The sequence below is a fragment of the Barbus barbus genome (genome assembly GCF_936440315.1).
Source record: "Barbus barbus genome assembly, chromosome: 4".
NCBI classification, from domain to species: domain Eukaryota; kingdom Metazoa; phylum Chordata; class Actinopteri; order Cypriniformes; family Cyprinidae; genus Barbus; species Barbus barbus.
Window position 1 is genome coordinate 25,068,013 of NC_136732.1, and position 21,806 is coordinate 25,089,818.

At 43.0% G+C, this 21,806-nt stretch overlaps 1 protein-coding gene across 1 annotated transcript in view; it reads left to right on the forward strand.

Moving 5' to 3' along the window:
- The window catches only part of kcnt2b (potassium sodium-activated channel subfamily T member 2b), a gene marked incomplete at both ends in the record, with an annotated part of 134,226 nt that overhangs the window by 61,989 nt on the left and 50,431 nt on the right, over nt 1–21,806 (forward strand). The window contains 6 exons of the mRNA XM_079415753.1: nt 8,053–8,132; nt 8,415–8,514; nt 11,148–11,196; nt 14,365–14,424; nt 20,514–20,588; nt 21,567–21,650. Coding sequence (XP_079271879.1) covers nt 8,053–8,132; nt 8,415–8,514; nt 11,148–11,196; nt 14,365–14,424; nt 20,514–20,588; nt 21,567–21,650 — 448 coding nt within the window. The remainder of the gene's footprint in view (nt 1–8,052; nt 8,133–8,414; nt 8,515–11,147; nt 11,197–14,364; nt 14,425–20,513; nt 20,589–21,566; nt 21,651–21,806) is intronic.

Genomic DNA, 21,806 nt, shown 5'->3' on the forward strand with positions numbered 1-21,806 from the left:
CGGTGTGGACTTCGTGAGGAGGAACCAACTCGATGGCTTCCTTCCTCAGCAAAGTACCGACTTCCTTTTCCAAGACCAGAGCCTGCTCGGGGCAGACCGTAGTCACACAGACCCCGTTGAACAGCGGAGGTGGCCCATCGAACTGGATGGAATAGCCAGCCTCTACCGTCCGCAGGACCCAAAGGGACACATTCGGCAGTCGCTGCCAGGCTGCCAAATGATCTACTAAGGGAATCGGTCTCTCAAGACTGACCTCTGGTGTTAGAGAAGCAGCCAGACCACTGCCTCGCTGCGGCCCACCGGCAGGAGACGCGTGATCTGGCGGCCGAGGCGAGTTTCTCAGGCCCGCTGAAATCACAGGCGGAAGAACCTGAGAGTAATACTCGCTGGGACCTGCTGTGCCCTGGAACTGCAGGGTTGACAGACAAATCCCTGGAGGGCACCGAGGGGAGACGGTCACCGTGTGCCGCGGTGTAAGCTGCTCCACCCCAGTAGGGGCTGCCCTCCGAAGTCCTGGGGCTCGCCCATCAGGACTTCTTCGCCGAGGACCTCTTGGCCGACAAGACATCCCTCAGGTCTGCCTTCGGCCTCGAAGTCTCCGGCGCGGGGCGCCGCTGCCCTCGGCTCCGCCTCGGGGGAGCACGAGAGGCGACGCTTTCTTTCTGCGCAGCCCTGTGTGAGGAGCTGGTATGCGGAGGAGGCTGCTCCCGCCCAGCAGCCTCCAGAGTTAGAGAGCGACGGGGGAGGAACCGCCGGAACGCCTCCGCTTGCTTACGAGCCTCCTGAAACCTGTCGACGACGGTGCTCACAGCGTCGCCGAACAGGCCAGAAGGCTGAAGCGGGGCGTCCAGGAGGCAGACCCTGTCCTTCTCTTTGATATCGGACAGGGTCAGCCACAAATGCTTCTCCGCTGCCACCAAAGCTGACATGGAGCGGCCGATAGCACGGGCCGACTCCTTGGTGGCGCGGAGAGCGGCGGTCCTCCTGAGCTCTAGGATATCATCAGCTCTGATATCCCCGAACTCGTCTAACTCCTTCAGCAGTTCAGCCTGGTACGCCTGCAACACTGCCATAGTGTGCAGACACGCACCAGCCTGCCCTGCTGCCGCATACCCCCTGCCCACTAATGATGATGTGGTGCGCAGAGGCTTAGTGGGCAGAGTGGGAGCCTTCAAGGACGACGCCGCGGAAGGAGACAGATAGCTCGCAAGCGTCTGCTCGATCCGGGGCATCGCCCTGTATCCACGCCCATCCAATTCCCGCACATTACCGTAGTAATCAGAAGCGGGATCGAAAGGGCGGGATGAATATGGTTTAACCCACGATCTCGACACCTCGGTGTGGAGATCGGGGAAAAACGGAAGGCTCCTGCATATAGGTGGTGGCTGCGAGCGCAGAAAACGCTCGTCCAGCAAGCTGGACTGCGGCACAGTTGCTTTCTCGGGGGGCCAACTGATGTCGAGCTTGGCCACTGCCCGAGTCACCACCTCTAGCAACTCCTCATATTGGGGCGAGAGAGGCGGCGAAACCTCGTCAACGCTCGTCACGTCAACCTCCTCGGAGGAAGAGAGACGAAGCGCTGAGTCCTCATCTCGGGGGGAAGGAACCGCTTCCCCGAGAGACGGGACACCAGATCTGGCGGATACGGGAGGAGATAGGGACATGCCCGTCTCACTCTCGCCAGCCAGATCAGCCTGTGAGCCCCACGAGTGCAGCCGCCGCTCTGCCTCGGCAGCCGTGGGACCAGCACCGCGTGGGGAGTTCACGAAGGCTCCCTCCTCGAAGAGAGCCCTCCGGGTGCGGAGTGTGCGCAGCGAGAGCCGCTCACAGTGCAGGCAATTGGCTCCCTCGAGAGCCGACGCCACATGCTCCGCACCCAGGCAGACCACGCACAGATTGTGTGTGTCCCCACCCATGATGTAACGAGGGCAAGGACTAACACACAACCTGAAACGTGATCTGGGATCGCCCACTGTCTTGGCCTTTGCTTTAGGCATCTTTTTTAGGACAGACAACACTAAATAAGACTGACAAGACAGAAATCAGACTGACAACACACAGAGCGCTTGCTGAATGACAGAAAGCTGACGCCGGCTCCGCCGCACGTGCTTATATACTTCCTGGTCGTGACGTCACCCCGCCCGTGACGCCTCGCCCATCCATTAGACTGGTTGTAGACAATATTCAGAGCGTCAGTTACGCTGATGGCTTTCCCATATGTGTTTTGACGCAGCTCGAAGTTCCTGGAAGGGAACTGTGTCTTACACTGCATCTTTTGCTTGGCTTATTTTTTTTACTATTTGTGAACATAGAATTGTGAAAAAAGCCGAAGTGAGGTGAAGCAGCAGATCAGGGTCGTATGACCAAGAGAAACAGGATATGACCAAGAGATTCTTGCACACCGAGAGCAAGTGTAAAGTCCCAGTGTACTACATTTAATTGGCTGTTATTAAATTCATATTCACACTCATGTTTGATTCAGTGTTTTTGTGAGAAAAGTCCCAGTGGGCACCATATCATCCATGCTTACCAAATTACTGCAATTTTCTTTTTTTTTCTTTCTTTTTTTTTTTTTGTTGGGGAGAGGGGGTCTTTATTAAAAACAATATCTGTAAACAAATGACTAAGAATACTGAAGTATTTATAAATTACTATACATCAACACTCTAAGGCATACTACAATTATACATTCATAAATTTGAATGAAAGCATTGTATGAAAATATTAGCCTACTAAAATATACAATTATGATATATAATTTCAGCATCTTCCATTGTTTAGCCACTTGTTCAAAAGATGAACAATTTGTGTCAGGGTATACAGTTATCCAAAGGTTTTGATTAAATGAACGAATAACAAGATGACCAAAAGAACAGATAAATAAATGAGAATGGCAAACATTCAGCATTAGACTCATTTCTCATTTATATATGCTGTTCCTGCTGGATGGTCTGTTAGAGAAATGGCAATAAATACTACACGATTTGATTTATATTTAATGAAATCATGTGTCTGTGTCTGTCACCGTATATTAGCCACTGGATTACTGGTTCATTAAAAGGCTTATTCAATGTTGCTGTGCTTTCTCTGGTCTCAGGTCCAATTACTCTTATGAGCCAATTAGCAATGAATACATTATAGCTTTAATGGTCAGAATATGTACACCACAGAAAGAAGTGTCTGAAAAAAGGACATGAAAAACAGTTTTGAAAAATTGTTCTAAAATAATAAACATGTCCATTGGATACAAAAACAGATTAGTCAAGGAGGTTGCATGAAATCCAGTATTCAAGTCAAGTCAAGTCTGCTTTATTGTCAATTCTTCCACATGTACAGCACATACATACAGAGAATTGAAATTGCGTTACTCTCAGACCCTTGGTGCATACAATTAACATTTAAGACACTGACAGTAGACGTTCAAATACAGATAAATACAGTTTAAACATATGTACATACAACTATACAGATATACAAATGAGGACATTGTAGAAAAATAAAGAGAGAGATGGAAAAAGTGGCATAAGGCACATGGCAGATAGGGTGCAAACCAGTTAAATAAAACAAAACTGTGCAGATATACGTAGGTGTATAGAGTGTATATATATAGTGCAAGAGGAGCTTATCAGTCTGAGGACATTGTAGAAAAAAAAAAAGAGATAGATAAAGTGGCATAAGGCTCATGGCAGAATAGATAGTGCAAACCAGTTAAATAAAACAAAACTGTGCAGATGTATGTGTAGTGCAAGAAGAGCTTATCAGTCTGTTAAAGTGACAAGAGAAGTCTTTTATCAGACTATCTGAAGAGGTAGTTTGCAGTCAATGCTGGATGAGGTAGTGCTCAGTCCAATGCTGCACAAGTGACAGCTGCTGGTCACAGTTTTTAAGTGGGTGGGGGGTCCTGGGGGGGGGGGGGGGGGGGTCGCAGTATCAGTGTTCAGTGTTGCATGGGGTAAAAGAGGGGAGGGGGGGGGGCAAGGACGGGAGGGAGTTCAGCTTCCTGACAGCCTGATGTATGAAGTTGTCCTTCAGTCTGCTGGTCCTCGCCTGGAGACTCCGCAGTCTCCTCCCTGATGGCAGCAGACTGAAGAAGCTGTGTGTCGGGTGGGTGGGATCACCTGCAATGCAGAGGGCTTTGCGGGTGAGACGGGTGCTGTAAATGTCCTGGAGGGAGGGGAGAGAGACACCAACGATCTTCTCAGCAGAAGGCATTCAGCTCGTTCAGCAGGTCGATGGTGCTGTCACAGGTCTGTGGTGGGGGCTTTTAGTCCGTGATGGTCTGTATCCCCTGCCACAGGCTCCGAGTGTCTCTGCTGTCGCTGAAACGATGGGCTATCCTCCTGGAGTACTGTCTCTTGGCCTCTCTGATGCTGCGGGATAGGTTGGTCCTAGCTGTCTTCAGGCCCTCCTCATCTCCAGCTCTAAAGGCAGCGTTCCGAGCCTTCAGAAGTCTGTAGACCTCCCCTGTCATCCACAGCTTCTGGTTGGCCCTGACAATGATGGACTTTGTGACCGTTACATCATCAATGCACTTGGTGATGTAGGCAGTGACAGTCTCTGAGTACTCTTGGAGGTCTGTAGTGTTGTTGTGTGTTGCAGCCTGTTTAAACATATTCCAGTCAGTGGTGTCAAAACAGTCTTAAAGTGCCTCTGACGACCCTTCCGGCCACACTTGAATCTGTTTGTGTATTGGTTTGATGACTTTAACGAGTGGTCTGTATGCAGGCATTAGCATGACAGTGATGTGGTCTGAGGCTCCGAGGTGGGGGAGGGGGAGGGCCTTGTAGGCTCCTCTCTGGGTGGTGTAAACAAAGTCCAAAGTATTTTTTCCCCTTGTTGGAAAGTCTATGTGTTGATGTATTTTTGGGAACACACTCTTTAAGTCTGCGTGGTTGAAATCCCCAGCCAAGATGAGAAAAGCATCTGGATGGGCTGTCTACTGCTCACTGGTGTGCTGGTACAGATCATTTAGTGCCTCACTCCTGTTGTTGTTGTTGGAGCTGGGAGGGATGTATACAGCAACGAGTAGTATGGCTGTATATTCCCTCGGTAGATAGAACGGCCGGCACTTAATAATCATAAACTCCACCAAGGGTGAGCAGTGTTTGCAGACCACAACAGCGTCGCGGCACCATGCGTCATTGATGTAAACACAAAGCCTGCCGCCGCGGATCTTACCTCCCTCGACGAGAGCTCTGTCAGCTCGATAGCATGTTAGCTGGTCGAGCTGTATGGCGCAGTCCGGTACGCTGTTGTTAAGCCATGTTTCCATAAACACAAAAACACAACAGTCTCTTACAGTCCTCTGAGTAGAGCGGAGTAGTCGGATGTAGTCCAGTTTATTGTCCAAAGAGCATACGTTCGCCAGTACGATGGTGGGGATAGCTGGCTTGTGTGGGTTGGCCGCTAGCCTAGCTCGGATACCTCCGTGCTTACCCCTCTTCTGCTTCCTCTCACGCCACTTGTAGCGCCTCCGCTGTGGGCGAGATGCAGTAGTGGAGGTCGGTGATGGAGTAGGCTTTCGGAGCAGTCCAAGGTCCCGCAGCTCTTCTGCGTTTTTTGAGTTTAACTCAAAAAATGTGATTCTGCCGACATCCTCGTTTATTAAAACTGTCCTCGTTTATTAAAACAAAGATGCTGAAAACACAGCGAGCATCACGTGAGTTTGCATTTGTGTATCTGAAACTGCGCCATTCATTTACACGGAGACGCAGAACATGCTGACTTATTAGAGACATGCACTGACTGGCTGCTGTCTTCTTTATTTCTGCAGTCATAGACTGTTAAATTAATCTATATAGAGTAAAAATGTCCAACTCATCGTTATCGACAATTTTATCGCAATCTTGACATGATATCATTTATCATTTATCGCATTTATCATTTATAAAATATCCGGTCCACATATGCAATAGATTGTTTCAAAGGAGCCTCACAAAAAAGTAACAGAATCAGTGATGTAAACGTTATCAAATATAAGACAAATTCAAATTCTGCTGTAAAGCAGCGCTAACAATACAATAGTGTTATTATTCAGCTCTGGTCAATTCAGTGTTGATTCAGTTCAGTTCAATAACAGTGTTGATGTTGCATAATTTGTCAGTTATAAAAAAAAAGTTGATTCAGCTGTAAAGCAGCTCTATATAAGACAATAGTGTGATTACCCAGCTCAATTTTGTTCAAGTTTTGTTATCAGTGCTATCAAATCAATGATACTACTGAATATTAAGTGTCTTTTAAACCACAACTAAGTAATGGAGAAATAAAACCTCAGTCAAGGAAGTTATTCTCTGGCCTAAATGAATGCACATTTTCTTACATTCAACTACAAGCTCGCATTCAGGTCTGCCTCCATCCATTCAACTACCGATTGATTGAACCAGTCCACTTCAATAACCGGTTTCTCTCAGAAGTATGCCACAATACAGAAAAAAGCTCTCTTGTGTCTTTGCATCTGTTTTACTTCTGGTTATTCACAACTTAAATACATAACTGAGAACTTCATCCATGTTCTTAATTGACCCTTCGCAGTGAGTTTGACTGACAGGTGATCGGACCAATCATAACGCATGCATGGGATATGGAAGTACACTGTCTATAATCAAGTGAAATCAAAGCATTTAATGTATAATCAAATCATGAGGTGTTTTAGGCCTATTTAAAAACTAGTTTTCATAATTTCATTTTTATTTGCTTGTTTCATATTCAGTTTTAAAGTTCAACAAAAATCTTACCAGCCATAAATGTGAATTTTTATTTTAACCCAGAAATGAAACAGCTTTTAAACAGTGTTAAGTTAACATGTCAGATTTAATTGGTTTGTGTAGTTGTCAATATGTTCATTTATGAGACAAGGGTTCAATTCCCAAATGTATACCTTAAATTTACTGAAATTTGTTTTGGATAAAAGTGTCTACCAAATATGTAAACACAAATTTTATATAACAATCTGATGTTGGTTCCACGTTATGTTTGCATCCACAGTTAATGATAAAACAACACTGGAATTGGTTATCTCAACCAAATTGATGATTAAAATCAACAATATATCACTGGAAAGTTAATAAAGTCTAATTCAAATTCATTAAAAGGTCAGCATTTGGTCACACTTTATATTAGGTGGCCTTAACTACTATGTACTTACATCAACAAATAAGTACAATGTACTTATTGTGTTCATATTGTATTGCAAAACACTTCTGCTGCTATAGTGGTGGGATATGGGTAAGGTTAGGAACAGGTTTGGTGGTATGAGTGGGTTTAAGGGTCGGTTAAGGTGTAAGGAATAGGCCAACAGTGCAATTATAAATGTAATTACAGAAATGAATTAAAGATGTAATTACATATAGGTATTTTTTAAAATATAAGTACAGTGTAAAAACATGTATGTACACAATAAGTGCATTGTATCAACTGATTAATTTAAATGTAAGTACATAGTAGTTAAGGCCACCTAATATAAAGTGGGACCCAGCATTTATATTCATCTACAGTGTTTCAAATGAGTACATGTGCAACAGTAATGCCTCGTACCCTTCAGACTGCTTTACCAAAACACGCACTACCCATTTCTGCTTTTAAACCATCTAGTAAACATTTGTAAGTGCAATAAAACACATTTCCATTTGTGTTTCGAAAAGACTGCCTATGGTGATTGGCATCTTCTTGCCGCTGCAGATGCTGGATGGGCATTCTTCCTGTTCCAGATCACTTGTTTGTTTCAGACTGTGGAGCGAAATGAAAAAGCAAAGTTACGGCTCCTCCAGTTACGCTCCCCCTCATTGTGCAAGTCGTTTATAATTCTGGATTAAGTCAGCGCAGATAGCGAGGTCAACCACAGCCGCTTTGTTCGCAAAAGGCAACATAATTTCCTTCTAAAGACTTCAATATAGCAACAGCGCTCTGTAGCTTTCAATTGATTGCTTTTTATATTACCACAATAGCAATAAGTCTAACATTCTTGCCTCTCTCTCACACGTCATCATTATCTGTCCTTCCCCCTTCCTCTCCATCTCTTGTTTATCTCCAACCAAACATCATCATTCCTTTTAGAGTGCAGGTAGAGTTCTATGTGAATGAAAACACTTTCAAGGAACGTCTGAAGCTGTTCTTCATCAAAAACCAAAGATCCAGTGAGTTCTCGCCCAGGCCGAAGGGCGGCTCTAATTGTGGCTTTCCATGTCCTGTGAGGTGGTAGTTTGTTTTTGCTTTCAAGTGAAGTGCTGTTGACCCCTGTGAGTGGCTCTGTGGAGCTGGTGCTGGGTAATTGGTTGGTCTTGTATTTGTTTCTGCGCGTTTGATGTGCTGTCTTCTAGCTGTCCTGTCCTGTTCGTGAGTACTCTGCTTCATGTATCTGTTGTTCGTGAAGCTCTTTGTAATGCTGATTGGTGACAGCCTCACGCTCTTGTTTGCAGGTTTGAGAGTGCGACTCTTCAACTTCTTCCTGAAGGTTCTGAGCTGCCTGCTCTACATTGTACGAGTCCTGCTAGATGACCCGCGGGAGGAGAGAGACTGGTGAGACACAGCCACATGGCACTGAGCATATAAGCTTTGTTCCATGCACTCAATGTGAAAGTTGTTTCAGTAGGCAGCAAAGGTATTTTGTCTTGGCCATGTTCTAAAGGTGCGGATCATCTGGGATCTGCAGAACCCAATGCAACTGAAGTTTAAAATTGTGGAGTGCACGTGCGGGTGAAAAAAGCAGGAAAGCAGGATCTTGCAGGCGAGAGTGGGACAAAATGTAAAAGTTGTGGCCAGGAGTACAAATAAATATCTTATTTTTAGCAGGAATGGGAAAGAATTTGTCTGACTGAAAAATCAATCTTATGCAGACCTCCATATCACAAAAAAGTCCATTGTCTATTATCAACAACAGTAGGGCTGCACTATAATGTTTAAATGGTTAATCATGGCTATTTTGCACAAAAATATAATTACAATTATTAATCATGATTATTGTCATCTTAATTGTTTTTTATATATATTTCATCAGAGTTACCTTTGTAAAGAATACTACTGGAAAGTACTACTTAACATGCTATATAAATTAAAATAGCTCCATTTAATAAAATAATGATAATTTCACACAGTATTTGTATGTTGGAAGTATTTGTTTTAGCTTAGCAACATGTTAAAGCTAGACTCATCAAGAGTCATAAACAGCACTTAAGTACCGAAAAGTAGCATTTAAGTTGCTAAATCAATAGCATAATCTTAATATTGATTGTTTCAACCAATAATTGTGTTGGAAGTTTTTGTAATAGAGTTTTAAGTCATTAGCTTAGCAACATGCTAATGTCAGACTTACCAAGAGTTGAATTTGTTTCTTGAGGAACAGCAACCTTTTGTGTGTGATCCGGCAAAGTTAGAATAGAGCTGAACTTTATGAACAGTGACCTTATTCTCCCTGTAGATTTGGATACAGCTGTCAAGAGGTAACACCTTCCAGCAGCACAGTTATATGACAAATTGCTAGTGACTAATTGCTAACTGTCAGTTTGAACAAATCTTTATTTAACTTTGTCATATGACCCGCAGTGATTTTCACTCATGTCACTGGAAATCACCAACTCTCACTAGAAGTGTGAAGTGAAGTGACATACTGCCAAGTATGGTGACCCATACTCGGAATTCGTGCTCTGCATTTAACCCATCCAACGTGCACACACACAGCAGTGAGCACACACACACACACACACACACACACCCGGAGCAGTGGGCAGCCATTTATGCTGCGGTGCCCGGGGAGCAGTTGGGGGTTCGGTGCCTCAAGGGCACCTCAGTCGTGGTATTGAGGGTGGAGAGAGTGCTGGACATTCACTCCCCCCACCTACAATCCCTGCCGGCCCGAGACTCGAACCCACAACCTTTGGATTACGAGTCCGACTCTCTAACCATTAGGCCACGATTTCCCCCTGAAAGGATGACATAGACAAAGAGATAAAGAGACAGGTCAAAATTCTGTTGCATTTCTGAGTGCAAATGAAAAAAAGTAAAAACTTATTTTCTGCCAAAGTGAAGAAGAATAGCTTATCGAGGGGCTCACGTCAAAGAGATGCAAGTGAATGACAGCAAGGAGAAGGATGGTCAAAAGTGAAAACCGTGGGATCTATTTTCAGATCAGAGAAGAGTTCATGTGGTGTCGGGGAGAGAGTGTGGGTGGACGAAGGGAAAGTGAGATCTGGAAGAACAATATGGAGAAGATTGAAGTGCCTTTGGATAGTCCATGCATAAAAACTCTTATCTGTGTGTGTTTGCTTCCCCTGCAGTCCTGGCTGTCTCAGACAGAATGCCTCTGCCCACAACAGAAGCCATTTTGACTGGTAAGTATCCAGGCTCTTGACTCTGGCATGAGAAATGAAGAATGAAGTTTTACTTTTGAAGTACATTTTAAATCATTGTTTCAACAATCTTTTTTCAGGCTTTAAAAAAGTAGGCCTACATTTATTTTGATATATTTACCAACATACTAAAGCACATTGATTTTATTGATTTGAACTGTAGTGTGTTATTTAGCTTATTGCATTTAATAAAAAATTTAAACATGATAGGTTTTCATTTCATTGCAAATAAAATGCAAATAATAGTGGACTGGGTAGCCCCGACCACAACTAAATCTGATTGGTCTATAATCCCACTCTTCATAATTAAACAATATATATATTTAAATCAATTGAATTTTTGATGGAAATGTATGGTGTTGTTTACAGTTAGGCCATTTTGTCTCATGCCCACAGTAGAATTGATTTATTGACTTCAGGACACTGCACCAGGAGTCTCCGTGACATGTTTAACAAGGCGGTTCGGTTTTCGCCATGTATTAGACATCAAAAATTCTGGCGGTAGTCTGTAAGCGTTTAATGGTGTATGTCTGACACAATGCTGCTGTGCTCATTACTTAAATGCAGAATACACACCACACAGCTTTGATTTCTTCATTCGTAACAAATATGTTACTTTGAATCTGTTTATTGCTCAGCCATTGTAAATGGATTGGATTCTGGGATTGGTATGTTTGTTTGACGTGTGACGAAGAAAAAAAAAAGTGTTCAATTATGAGCACTCTTCTTGATATGAGCGTCTCTAATTTGTAATTTTCTTTTCATTCTTTATCTCATTTCATCAAAATAATGGCTTCCTGTCATCAGGTCCCTCATTATTTGGGTGAACAGGCCTCTGCCACTCTGGGCTCTTCAGGTCAGAACAAATAAATCTTCTCTCATTCACTAACACACAATCACATACACAGGGGTTTCTTCTACAGGCACTTTTGGGGTTTTAAAAAGGTAGGCCTATTTTAAAAACACATTTCAGACTCTTTCTGTTTTATTTAATATTAAAGCGATGGATGTACATACACACGTGATCAGAATTGTTGGTACCCATGGTAAATGTAGTCAAAGAAGGCTGTGGAAATAAATCTGCATTGTTAATCCTTTTGATCTTTTATTTAAAATATTCACAAAAATCTAACCTTTTATTGGAGAATAAGAATTTAATACGGGGGAAATATCATTATGAAATAAATGTTTTTCTCAAATACACATTGGCCACAATTAACTGCACCCTTTTATTCAATACTTTTTGAAACCTCCATTTGCCAGTTAAACAGCTCTAAATGTTCTCCTATAATGCCTGATGAGGTTAGAGAACACCTGACAAGAGATCAGAGACCATTCCTTCATCCAGAATCACTCCAGACCCTTTAGATTCCCAGCTCCATGTTGGTGCTTCTTCTCTTCAGTTCACCTCACTCATTTTCTATAGAGTTCAGGTCAGAGGACTGGAATGGCCATAGCAGAAGCTTGGTTTTGTGCTCAGTGACCCATTTTTGTGTTGTTTTTCAGGTTTTGTTTGGATTATTGGATTAATAATTATTGGATTATTATTATCTGTTGGTATTTGATAGAATCCATGATGCCATGTGTCTAAACAAGATGTCCAGGACCTTCAGCAGAAATATAGGCCCACAACATCAAAAATACAGCAGTATATTTCATTGTGCACATGGGGTACTTTTTATCCCTGTGTTCACCAAACCCATCTTGAGAGGTTTCTGCTAAAAACCCTAAATTTCTAGTTACATCTGACCATAGAAGTCAGTCCCATTTCAAGTTCCAATCATGTCTGATAACTGAATATGCTGGAGTTTATTTTTGGTGAAAGCATTTTCTTTTCTTGATTTTTTTTCTTGAAGCCCTCCCAAACAACATATGGTCATGTAGGTGCTGTTTGATCATTTATTTTAAGGTTTTCTGACTCCGAAACTCAACCTTTTTCTGCAATTCTCCAGCTGTGGTCCTTGGAGAGTCTTTAGCCACTCAAACTCTCCTTCTCACCATGCATTAGGACGATATAGACACACGTCCTCTTCCAGGCAGATTCATGACATTTTATGTTGATTGGAAATTCTTAATTATTGCCCTGATGGTGGAAATGGGAATTTTCACTGCTCTAGCTCTTTTCTTAAAGCCACTACACTAATTTGTGAAGCTCGGTTATCTTTTGCTGCACATCAGAAATAGATTCTTTGGTTTTTCTCATTGTGATGGATGATTAAGGGAATTTGGCCTTTGTTTTGTTTTCCCTCCTATTTATATTTCTGTGAAACAGGAAGCCATGGCTGGATAATTTCATGTTCATAATCATGCTGGTGTCCTCAAAATTGTGAATATGAATGGGAATATATTTGAGATGTTTTACTCATAAGAATTTCTAGGGGTGCCAATAATTGTGTCCAACGTGTATTTTAGAAAAAAACATTTATTTCATAATGATGTTTCCCCCCATTTTAAATTGTTATTCGCCAATGAAAGCTTGGATTTTTGTGAGTTTTTAAAATAAACAATGCACATTTATTTTCACAGCCTTCTTTGATCATATTTACCAAGGGTACCAACAATTCTGAGCACGTGTACATCACAGAACAATTCTGTCATTATTGGCATCTTTGGTTCCACAAAGAACCTTTAACTGTCAGGGAACTGTCGTGTGTGTCATGTGTTCCTGCCTCTTGTGCCCATTTTTGGTTTGTTTCCTGTCCTTGTCTGATGTAAGGGCATGATGCACGTTCAACAGGCTCCAGAAGAGAAGTTTAGGAGTGAGAATGAGCTCACAAAAGCGTGATATTAGCATTTTAGCCAGATTAGCATGCTAAGCTAACGTAATGCTAACGTATCTTACGGTTAACCTGATAGCTCAAAAGTCACATTAGAATGAATGGCAACTGATTAGCATGCTAACCGATTAGCATGCTAAGCTATCTAGCATAAATCAAAGTACAGGCACGCTCTAGTTTGCCGAAGTAGTTCTCATTGTGTTCACGATCCCTACCGATTTTTGTGCAGATATGTCCAATGGTTTAAAAGATATTGCAATTTATGACAAATTTCAAAATGGCGGACACGTGTTTCTGCCAATCCTGGCAATTGACATCCTCTGATTTGGCATAACCCAAGGAATCCAGAGACACAAAGATTATAATTTTCTGACTGACATGGACCCTCACATCATGGGGTTGATGAAGAAGAAGAAGAATAAGAAATAAAAACATACAGATACAATAGGGCCCCTAATAATAAATATGTCCCATTAGTTAAAATTGTTTAGTGGATTAACTATCATTAACAATGAGCAACATATTTGTTATGAATTATTCATTTTTGTTAACGTTTCATAATTTAAATAAATAATTTAATTTAATTCATTCATATCAGTTTCGTTAAATAATGTGAACATACAACTTTAATAATTTTATAAAGTTATAAATGATACATTTTAAGAATGTATTAGTAAATGTTGAAACTAACATGAACTATGATTAATAAATGCTGTAAAATATTTTCCATTTTTAGTTCATGATAACTAATGCAGTTTAACAAATGGAATCATATTGTATTGTTATGCACTACTCAAGTGTTACTACTCATTCATTCATTCATTTATTCATTCTTTCTTTATTTATTTATGATTAAAATTTTGTTCATAATTGTTGGTCACATTTGGACTGAGGTCTCATTTTAGATTTTAAGATGGAAACTTAAAAGTGGTTGGGTAAAAAATAAAATCTGTAAATAAAAGTAACAGAAATAAATGAATTCCATTTTCCAGGAAATTTTTAGTGACCTTCATGTAACAAAAACCTGTTAGCTTTAATAAAAATCAACCCATGGTACATAAAAGTGCCTGTGTTTGAAAGATACACACAGACACATTTGCCATTGTTGTGTTGCCCTCGGTTTGGCCATTTATTCTCAGACAGTGTGAAACATGCTGCCCTGCTGTTTCTTCCTACACAACCTCTGCTTCTCTCTCATCTATGTCCCTTTTTTGTCTCTCTGTTTGTCTATTTTTGCCTCTCTCCAGGTGCTTGTTGCATTCATCAGTTTTTCAGAGACCATGTTGCTGGTGTACCTCAGCTACAAGGTGAGTCAAACAACACATGGTGCCCATGGTTTTATCACTAATACGCTATGAGACCCTCTTGGCTTCAAAGTGGTCTGTAGCTTTTAAGAGCCCTGCCTGACTTTCATTTAGTCAGAAAACACGTCTGCTTTTGAATGAACGTCAGAGAAGAAACAAGCTTTGTTAATTACACCTTCTACCAGCAGGCGCTAACTGTCGCTAACCAGTCATTTTTCACCAAATCCATTCCTTTCTGTTGTGCAATGACAGCATAGTGCAAATGAAATCCCTACATTTTAGCATACTTCAAAAAGATGAATTATTATGGAAATAAAAAAGTCTACTTTAAAAGAATATACTTAACACTGAAATTTAAATATATTGTAGTATAAGTTTATATAACATATATTTGGCTGAACTTCAGAAGGCTTTTTAAAGTGCTCTATTTTCATGCACTAATTTTTTACTTATACTATACATTCTTTAGCACTTCTTAAGATAGTCTTAAGAACATCTAAGTGTACTCAAATGTGCTATCTTAAGACATACTAAAGAATAATTTTTAGTATATTAAGTACTAAATTAGTGCATGGAAAAAAGTGCACTTTTCTTTCTCCTGGGATAATAATTATTGTAATAATTGTCAACACATCAAAATAAGTGTACTTCTTTAAAGCATGACAAAAGTGTACTTAAGTGTGTTAATAAACACTCTAAGCACACTCAAGTGGTCTTTTATTTCATTAACATTATATTATCTGCAAGTACAGTTTATAAAATGTATACTTTTAAGACTTGAAGTACACTACAAGATCACATTTAATACAACTAAGCACACAGGATTTAATTTTTTTTTTTATTAAAATGGCTAATTAAATTGTTGTATATTTCTAGCATGTTACATTCTTAATACACACAATCAAATAATATCTTGACACTTTTCCACTAACTTCAACAGAATCACAGCGCTATTAGAAATTACACACAATAACATTTTGTTCTGAGTGATATTTATCTTGCATGTTGTAAAACCAAACCGATAATGCGATAACCATGATATTTATATTGCTTAAAAAAAACTAGCTCACCACACAAAAGACTGAACCAATGTGTGAGCATGAATGCTATTATAGCATTCATTTACTAACCTTTGCTTTTCGGCAAAACAATTCATTCTACCTCATGTAATATTGCTGTAGCAGCCTCAACCGATATTCCAGCTCCTCATTTAGGGGGCGTCACTTCTCGTACTCCCCAGATTGTTGGCGTCAGAGTGGCACTCCCAGGCCATAGCTTTCTAGCAGAAGGCAGATCTGCGGACCGTCATTCTTGCTGGATAGTTTTCAGATAAAACATCCTGCCGCCAATGGCCCAGGACTTCTGAGGGCCGGCCCCTCTGGGGAAGAACGGTGTACACCGCGGTACTCGGTGCCCGTCTCTCCTCAGTGCCCTCAGGAGATCGGTCTGCCAACCCTGCCACGTACGGTGTTCCAGGGTGCAGCGATCTCCAGCGAGCACACATCTCAGTTTTTTCTGCCCGTAAACGTAGCGGAGCTGAGATGCTCGCCACCCCTTCGGGGGTCTCTTGAGCAGCTAGTTCGGCTTTCTCCTGCCGGTGTGCCATTCCAGGATACCAAACTAGTCACTCTGATTACACCAGAGGCCAGTCTCCAGAGACTGGGTCCCTTAGTGGGCACCTGGCGGTCTGGGAGCCCCTGCCAAGCGTGTCTCATTGGGACCTGCATTGCAGGCTCTGGTTCTACCAGTCTAGTATTCCTAGAAGATGAGGGGTCTGAGGACAGTTGATTCGATAGGAGACTTCGGAGGCAGTCCTGGTGCCCATGGCCCAGGACTTATGAGGGCAGGTCCCGCTGGGGAACAGCGGCATACACCGCCGTATTCAGTGTCCGTCTCTCCTCAGTGCCCTCAGGAAATCGGTCGGCCAACCCTGCCACGTTTGGTGTTCCAGGGCGCAGCGATCTCCAACGAGCATATATCCCAGTTTCTTCTGCCCGGAAACGTAGTGGAACTGGGATGCTCGCCACCCCTTCGGGGGTCTCTGGAGCAGCTAGCCGCTCTGATTACACCAGAAGCCAGTCTCGAGAGACTGGTTCCCTTATCAGACTATTTTGCAGCGTGGAAACTACTGCCAAATGTGTCTCAGTGGGTCCTGCGCACTGTAGAGAAAGGCAACAGAATCCAGTTCGGTTCTCGTCCGCCTCAATTCAACGGGGTGAATTCCACTCTGGTGGACCCGAGCAGGCTCTGGTAATGGAACAAGAGGTAGTGAAAGTGAAGTGACATTCAGCCAAGTATGGTGACCCATACTCGGAATTCGTGCTCTGCATTTAACCCATCCAACGTGCACACACACAGCAGTGAACACACACACACCGTGAACATACACCCGGAGCAGTGGGCAGCCATTTTATGCTGCAGCGCCCGGGGAGCAGTTGGGGGTTCGGTGCCTTGCTCAAGGGCACCTCAGTCGTGGTATTGAGGGTGGAGAGAGCGCTGGACATTCACTCCTCCCACCTACAATTCCTGCCGGCCGGAGACTCGAACCCGCAACCTTTGGATTACAAGTCCAGCTCTCTAACCATTAGGCCACGACTTCCCACTTAAGGAAGGAGACCATCGAGGTGGTTCCTCCTCACGAAAGAGAATCCGGGTTCTACAGCCGGTACTTCATAGTTCCAAAGAAGGATGGAGGGTTGCGTCCCATTTTAGATCTGCGTCAGTTGAACCGCTCAGTCAGCAGACTGAAGTTCAAGATGCTTACACTCAAGCAGGTCGTGTCTCAAATCAGGTCCTAGGACTGGTTTGTCGCGATCGATCTAAAAGATGCATATTTCCATGTCTCCATCCGTCCCACTCAGTTCCTGAGGTTTGCTTTCGGGGGCAAAGCTTACCTGTCAGGATCCTACCCTGACAGTCTTGTCTGGCTTGTCCATGTTCAATGTTTCTTTGTTTGTTTTGGCTCTGTCTCTGTTTGTGTTTGCCACGTGCTCCTATTGTCCAACCTCCCTGTTTCCCATGGTCACGCCCCCTTGTTTAGTCCTTGTCTAGTCCTTGTTTGCTTGATTGTGTTCACCTGATCCTCGTGTGCTCTGCTGCTTTATATTGTGTTCCTTTCCCTTGTGTCTTTGCTGGTTTGTTTTGGTGTTTACCTGTTTCTTGGTCCTAGAGTATATCCTTTGATCTTGCTCAAGTGATTTTTGATCTCTTATCTTGTTATTTTATATCCTCAGTTCCTTTTGTTTTGTCTAGTTCTTGTTTTTTTAATTGTGCATTCTTATCTAGTTTTGTTTTCTCTTTTGATTTAGATTTTCTTTTGTCTGTCTTGTGTCGTTGTGTTGTCTTGAGTCTTGCCCTGTTTGTTATCGTGTTTTGCCCTGTCCTGCCCTTTACCCAGATTCCCTGGCCTCTGACCCCTACTACCTGGAAGCAGCTCTCCACTCTCACGAGTCAGGTCTTTCTGCCTTCCTCTGGAGCTGCTGCCTCCGTGTTTGAGTCCGCTGCCACCTTGGACAGGCTCAGTGGTCATCCCTCCTGCCTGTAGTGTGTTGTCTGCCCTGCCCCTCTGTTTGGACTGATTCACTTCTCACTCTCCCTGCTGTTTCTAGTCAACGTCTTGTCAATAAACCCCCATTGTCCGCTCATTTGCATCTGGGTCCCATTTCTTGCAGATCCCTGACACTTACCAGTATCGGGTTTTCCCTTCGGCCTAGCACTCTCACCCCGCACTTTCACGAAGTGTGTGGATGCTGCGTTAGCTCCGCTGTGGCTACAGGGCATCTGTATACATCGACGATTGGTTGATTCTCGCTCAATCAGAGCGGATGGCGGCTCAACATCGAGATGTTGTTCTCACTCACATGAAAGTGTTGGGGTTAAGACTGAACGCCAAGAAGAGTGTTCTTTCTCCATTACAGAGAACCACTTATCTTGGTGTGGTGTGAGATTCGACCACGATACAGGCACGTATGTCTCCTGCTCGGATCGAGTTGATCCTCACGGAGGTCAGGAGAGTGAAAGAAGGCCAGTCACTCACTGTCAAGCAGTTTCAGAGATTGCTGGGTCTGATGGCAGCTGCGTCCAACGTGATACCTATTGGCCTGCTGTACATGAGACCCCTACAGTGGTGGCTCAAGACCAAGGGGTTCTCCCTGAGGGGAAACCCGCTTCGCATGATCAAGGTCACGCGGCGGTGCCTACGTGCCTTAGACATGTGGAGACAACCTTGGTTCTTGGAAACTGTACGCCCTGAAGTGGAGACTCTTCACTTCATGGGGCAGAGATCGCCAGCTCGACCCAGTTAACTGCCCGGTTGGTACAGTGTTGGAGTTCCTGCAGGCTCGACTCTCCACAGGGTTAACCCACTCCACCTTGAAGGTCTTTGTGGCGGCGAATTCGGCCTACCACGCCTCTCTTGGTGGACAGTCAGTGGGTAGACACCCCCTAGTTACACGTTTCCTCCATGGTGCACTGAGGCTAAGGCCTCCAGTACGGTCCCGGATTTCTCCTTGGGACCTGGCTGTGGTGTTGGATGCTCTCTGTAGGCCTCCCTTCGAGCCTATTGAAGAGATCTTGGATCGCCATCTCACCCTGAAGACTGTGTTTCTTCTGACTATTTCTTCTCTAAAGAGAGTTGGGGATCTGCAGGCCCTGTCAGTGGCCCCTACTCACTTGGACTTTGCGCCCGGCATGGCCAAAGCCTTTTTGTACCCTCGTGCAGGGTACATCCCACAGCCTTTCATACTACAGGCCTTCAGTCCTCCTCCCTTTCGGGAGCCTGACCAGCATAGGCTTAACTGTATGTGTCCAGTGCGAGCACTGGACGCATATGTCCACAGAGCTGCCCTGTGGAGAAGGGCGGACCAACTGCTGATTTGCTATGGTCCCCCTAAGAGAGGTCTTCCTGTTTCAAAGCAGACCCTCAGTCGGTGGATTGTCGATGCCATTCACATTGCCTATGAGTCCTCTGACCTCCCCTCACAGATGGGAGTCAAGGCTCATTCCACTAGGAGTGTGGTGGCCTCCAAGGCCTTCCTCGCAGGTGTCCCAATACAGGACATCTGCAATGCTGCGGGATGGTCTACGCCCCTGACCTTTGACAGGTTCTACGGTCTGGACATGCGGGCCACTCCAGGCTCTTCCGTCCTCTTGCCCTAGATGTGCTCCGCATGGATACACACTGGGCAGGGATTGGTAAGTCTGGCAGTGTGGATATCTCGTTCCCCAAAGCGTCTCCAGACGCAGCTCGAGTTCCTGAAGAGGAGCGTCTTAGGTTACGTATGTAACCCCAGTTCCTTGAGGGAACGAGATGCTGCGTCTCGAGGCCACACTTCCGGCATCCCTGCCAGTGCTTGCTTCATTCTATAAGCAGACGCGGGTTTCACCACACATGCTTTTATACCAGCTGGTCATTACTTCACCTCGCCCGTGACGTCTCGCCCATCCTTTGGACAGACTTCACTTGTATTCAGAGCCGGTTACGCTGAAGGCGTCCCCAAAGCGTCTCCAGATGCAGCGTCTCGTTCCCTTGAGGAACTGGGGTTACATACGTAACCTAAGACGTTTTTTTCCAACAATAATAGAGAGCGATTAATAGAGGAAGAGTTTGCCCATGACAATCAATCATTTGTGTTGAGCTGTTTTGAAGGGACTAAGTGGATAGAGAAAACAGGAAGCATGTTTGTCCTCCAGACGCCGATAGTAAGGGGATCTCTTAGAGTCTCCTACATCTCGCTTAATCCCCATGCAAGGAGCACAACCTGCATCAGCAAATCTCTCACGCTTTTGTTCTGCATTGATTTCTTGCCAAACTATCTAGGCCTCTTCACCCACGCAGGGCCCACATGGGTGAGACCTATAGATACATCCAGCTTGTGAAATATGGTAGACGTTTAACACCTTCGTTCATCCACAGGCTCAACTGCAACCGATAAATGAAACATATCTCTGAGGGGGGCTAGGAGAGTGACCTTTAACCCTGGTGTCTTTCAATGGATCAAACCTAATCTCAAAGCAGCATTTTATCCTTTAATCTAAGAGATCACACAGACAATACTGTTTCTTGACCCTTACAATTGTGTCCTTGTTTCCAGGGCAACATTTGGGAGCTAGTGTTGCGCATTCCGTTCATTCTGGAGATGATCAGCGCCGTTCCTTTCGTGATCACTGTGAGTACAACAAGCCAATGGGTTAATCTCACTGTTAACTAACTATTAACTATAACATTTGTCTCAATAAACTCCTAATTTGCTACTTATTAATAGTTTTTAGTCTAAATTAATTTTAATAAACATCATATTTTTATGAACCTTTTAACAAAAAGCTCTTTTGTTTCTGATAGCATTATTATTATTATGTTGTTGTTGTTGTTAACTTTACTAAATATAATATGAAATAATATAATTTCATAATGTAATGTAAAAAAGTACTTTTATTTTACAGACAGTTAAAAAATATTTAGATTCTGACATTAGCAGTAGTAGTAGTAATAATAGTAGTTTAAAACTGTTTTTCTACTATTAGTTTATTTTGTTAAAGAATAATAGCAGTAGTAAAAATAAGAATAATAATTTTATTGTACCAACAAGTAAAAACCTATTATTATTATTATTATTATTATTCAATTGTATTATTTACCATTATTACAACAAACCCTGAAACCCTAATGCTGATATTTAACTACACATTGTCATACACAAACAGTCAGTATAGTTAGTATAGACTGATAAAAATTGTACTTGCAATAAATTTAATATAAAGTTTTTAACAGTGTTTATAAGTGAGTAATTCAAGCGGAATGAGTGAGAAATTGAGCTGATGACTGACTGATTCAGTTCATGATTCAGATTGACAACTGTTTACTGACCGCTTTTACTGATTCATTTAAAAAGAACAGCACCAACTGAGCAATTCATTAGTGGACTGAACTGTATGTTTATTGTTGCTTGCATTCAGTGAGAATAATGCAATAGAAAGCTGTCGTGTTCCATCATTTACATACGCTAGAAATAACTAAAATGTTTATTCATCAAATGAAGATTCATCAACGCCACAGCAGTGCTCCTGAATTACTGTATTGTGTATTATAGCTGTACCACAAAACTCTTTGAATTGAAAGAAATTAAGGTTTTGTTCTTTTCAATCAGGTGATTTTGCCCTCCCTCAGAAACTTGTTCATTCCTGTTTTCCTGAACTGCTGGCTTGCCAAACACGCTCTCGAGAACATGATTGTAAGAAATTAAGCCTATCTTCTATCCTTTCTTGCAGAGCAATTGTGTCAGTGTGTATCCACTTTCATCACAAAGCTCTTATTTTCCTCTCAGTCTCTATCTCACTTCCTCTTCATGCCTTATTTTCCTGATTGTATCTGTCCTCTGCTGCTGAAA